Source organism: Olea europaea, chromosome 10 (genome assembly GCF_002742605.1).
Source record: "Olea europaea var. sylvestris chromosome 10, O_europaea_v1, whole genome shotgun sequence".
Taxonomy (NCBI): domain Eukaryota; kingdom Viridiplantae; phylum Streptophyta; class Magnoliopsida; order Lamiales; family Oleaceae; genus Olea; species Olea europaea.
The window spans coordinates 14,527,102-14,530,070 of NC_036246.1; the positions used below are offsets into that span (position 1 = coordinate 14,527,102).

The 2,969-nt window shown below is 35.6% G+C and overlaps 1 protein-coding gene across 2 annotated transcripts; it reads right to left on the minus strand.

Annotated features, from left to right (window-relative positions):
- Positions 1-385: 385 nt before the first annotated feature.
- LOC111401333 (elongation of fatty acids protein 3-like) lies at positions 386-2,499 on the minus strand. 2 transcript variants are annotated; one of them, XM_023029029.1, is made up of 2 exons: positions 1,503-2,499; positions 386-1,174 (listed from the first exon to the last, which is right to left on the minus strand). In XM_023029029.1, the coding sequence occupies exons 1-2, from the start codon at positions 2,394-2,396 to the stop codon at positions 1,169-1,171; spliced, it is 900 nt and encodes a 299-aa protein (XP_022884797.1). In that variant the 5' UTR covers positions 2,397-2,499; the 3' UTR covers positions 386-1,168. The 2 variants fall into 2 exon arrangements, with proteins under 2 accessions (XP_022884797.1, XP_022884796.1); XM_023029028.1 differs by having other exon boundaries at positions 386-1,254.
- Positions 2,500-2,969: the final 470 nt, after the last annotated feature.

The window sequence follows — 2,969 nt, forward strand, 5'->3', positions numbered from 1 at the left end:
TATCTTATGTTATGCACTAGTAACGTATCATATAATTCCATTGGAGGAAAAATTTATGATGAATCGCAGCATTTGAAGTAAGTTTAAAATTTTCACTAATGAATTTATATGACACATCAATGATGCTTATCATAAGATAAGCACCGATGCTCCTTAAATCTACAAAGTAAATGAGACATTTCAAGTCAAACAAAAACCATTTCTAGAAATTTCAGTTGCTGCCATGTTTTACTTTTGCTATTAAAATTTGGTTAATTTAAAAAATTGAGCAAAAAACTAATTATATATATGGTCCAAAAGTCAGATTCTAGAAAAGTATGCTCTTAAATTTATGCACAAATAATGACTATTGGAAGCTTCTATTCCCAATCAAATGTTTCTTGTATTTAAATTTGATTAAATTTTATGAATGAAGACTAAAATTGACAAGTACATAATGGGACAAACAAGGCGGCTCTAGACAACAATGTTGCAACCCATCCACACATATTTCTATAATTTTGCACATGTTTTGACCTCGTGTTTGTATTTCTTGTGTAGAAGTCAGCAGATCAAGTTCTTGAGCAAAACACCAAACGACAAGAACGTGATAAGGAACATGGTTTGACATTTGGCCTATATGCTCAGACAGATGAACTTCTCTGCATAATGGGAGATGATACAAAATAGTACCACACACTCAAATCTTGAATTCTCCATACATAATAGGGGATGATATAAAAGAGAACAAACTCTCCAACTCGAATCACTACAAAAGATCCCAAATTTTCTCACTACACATATAGATCATGATCGCTATCTATAAGTTGTTGGCTCATTCTGATAGTTTAAACTTTTACATCAAAATTAGAATAGTCCAAAGTGCAAAGGTGATTCCTCTTTTTAGGAGCATTAAAGGAGTTTGGCTCATGTTTCTTTCGACGAGGAAATCAAGACAATCCTACTAACCTGGGACCAAGTGTTCACCGATTCATATTGTCCGTTGGATTGGCTTCAATGCCACAAAGAATAGTATCCTTAAGGATGCCACAATTAAACATCTCTAGTAGTTTGTATGGCCATATGATCGGGCCACGTGATTTCTTCAAACAAGATTCGATTGGTTGGTTCCTTCCTTCGGCTTGAAGCAAACTCAAAAGTCCGACCGTAGTAGACATGTTGAAATCAGCTATTCCTGATGATGTGTCATTCACATTGGATCAGACCTATACAGTATTGAGCCATTTACATATACCATTCACTTATTTTTACATCCTGTTTAGGAAAAAATTGGTATTAAAATTAAGTTTGAAGTTAAAATGAAGGAAATTATTTACATGCTAGACAAGTGGTAGAGCAACAAAAATTTTGTACAACAAAAAATACAGTGTCCCAACATATGTTGAAAGCACAGCTTACAATTACACTTACACAAGTAACCAAAGAAAGAAAATTAATTAACTAATAAAATGATACAATTTTTTTTGGAATAAAATTTCTCCTCATAATCAATTAGAACTCACCAGTTTATTTCTTATATCTGAAGTTATGGCGTTGGCTTCAACCTCAGAACTAAAGTCTTTCTCGTTCACGGACTTTTTCACATAGAAATGGAAGAAAAACATTAGGACGAAACTGTTAAGAACTGTGTTGAAAACCCATGCTCCCATCCCATTGCATCCACCTTTCCAAAAATGCAAAACAAGAACCCCAATATGCCATGCCAAGTTTGTAACAAGCAGGATAATCTGACAGAACATTACAAATGGGAAATGGGATTTTTCATTGAATCCAATTTCGGTGAAAAATCTATAGCCATAGACTAATGAAAATACGAGGGTCATTGAAAGAATGGTTAAAACTTGAAAAGATTGTGAGAATTCAAGCCAGAGAAATGACATTAAGATGAGGATGGAATGGTTAAAGACTTGAAGAAATGGGAATTTCCGGCGTCGTAAAATGGTGAAGAAAGTTTTGATGATATGGAGGAACCGGGAGAGGTAGAAAATGTATGACCAGAAGAACACTCGGCCAGAGGGGCGGGTTCCTAGTGGGAAGCAGAGGAGCCACTGAAATGGGGTTTTCGAGCGCTGCCAGAACCACCTTGTGTCGCGGATTTCTGCCACGGAGGAGGAGAGCATTCCGGTGAAGATGGTGGCGGAGATGAGAGCCATGGCCAGGCTGTGAAGTGCCGGAATAGGGCCTAGAGGGACAGGTTTCTGGCGACGGAGCAGGAGGAGGAGGACGTGAAGGGTCGTGGAGATGGCAATGTAGGCGGAGATTGAGGCGATGAGAAAAAACCAAGTTGAACCCCATGACTCAGTTGGACTCCACCGGAAATGCACAACTGCCGGATGCTCCGCCAACCAGTAGTTCATCTCCGGGATGATTTGCAGCACCGTTTGGATCAAATCCATGCCAAATTTATCAAAATTTTCTTGCAGATTAAAGTGATAGTAACAAGAAAAAAGGTCTTTTCTATTAGTATATAATGGCGAAAAATGATATTAGACGATGATCATGTAGAAGGAATAAACTTGTGGAAGAAGGTATTTATCTATGTCATTAGTGAGTTCATCAATGGAAACTTCGAATGGGATTATCCATGTTAGAATAACTCTAATGTGTTTCTTGACCTTTCGACGGAAATGGTCAAACTAATAAAATGGTGATGGCCATGTTTAATAGTCATTTAAGATTTGATTGTTGGATTTTTATTATTTTTTATTTTTTAAAGTTGTTATTGAAATTCATTCACTTTGTTTGATTAACGAAAAAAGTAATATGATAATATAATTATTTGTCGCTTAAGTTTTCAAAATTTTTAAGTTTAACCATCTGTCAGGTCAAGCGATCAAAAATGATTAAACATAAACCACTTTTAAGGAAAATGGTAAATAAGAAGAGGGATCAAGCTAGGAATTTTAACTCGTAGCTAAAAATCAAATTTTTAATAAATTTTGATAAAATGATAAAAGATGTTTACGTAT

Excerpts from the sequence above, each read along its gene's own strand:
- LOC111401333 (XM_023029028.1), bottom strand. The coding sequence starts at position 2,396 with ATGGATTTGATCCAAACGGTGCTGCAAATCATCCCGGAGATGAACTAC. Across the intron at positions 1,255-1,502 it reads CAGATATAAGAAATAAACTG|GATGTAAAAATAAGTGAATG; the intron begins GTGAGTTCTAAT and ends TTTCCTAAACAG.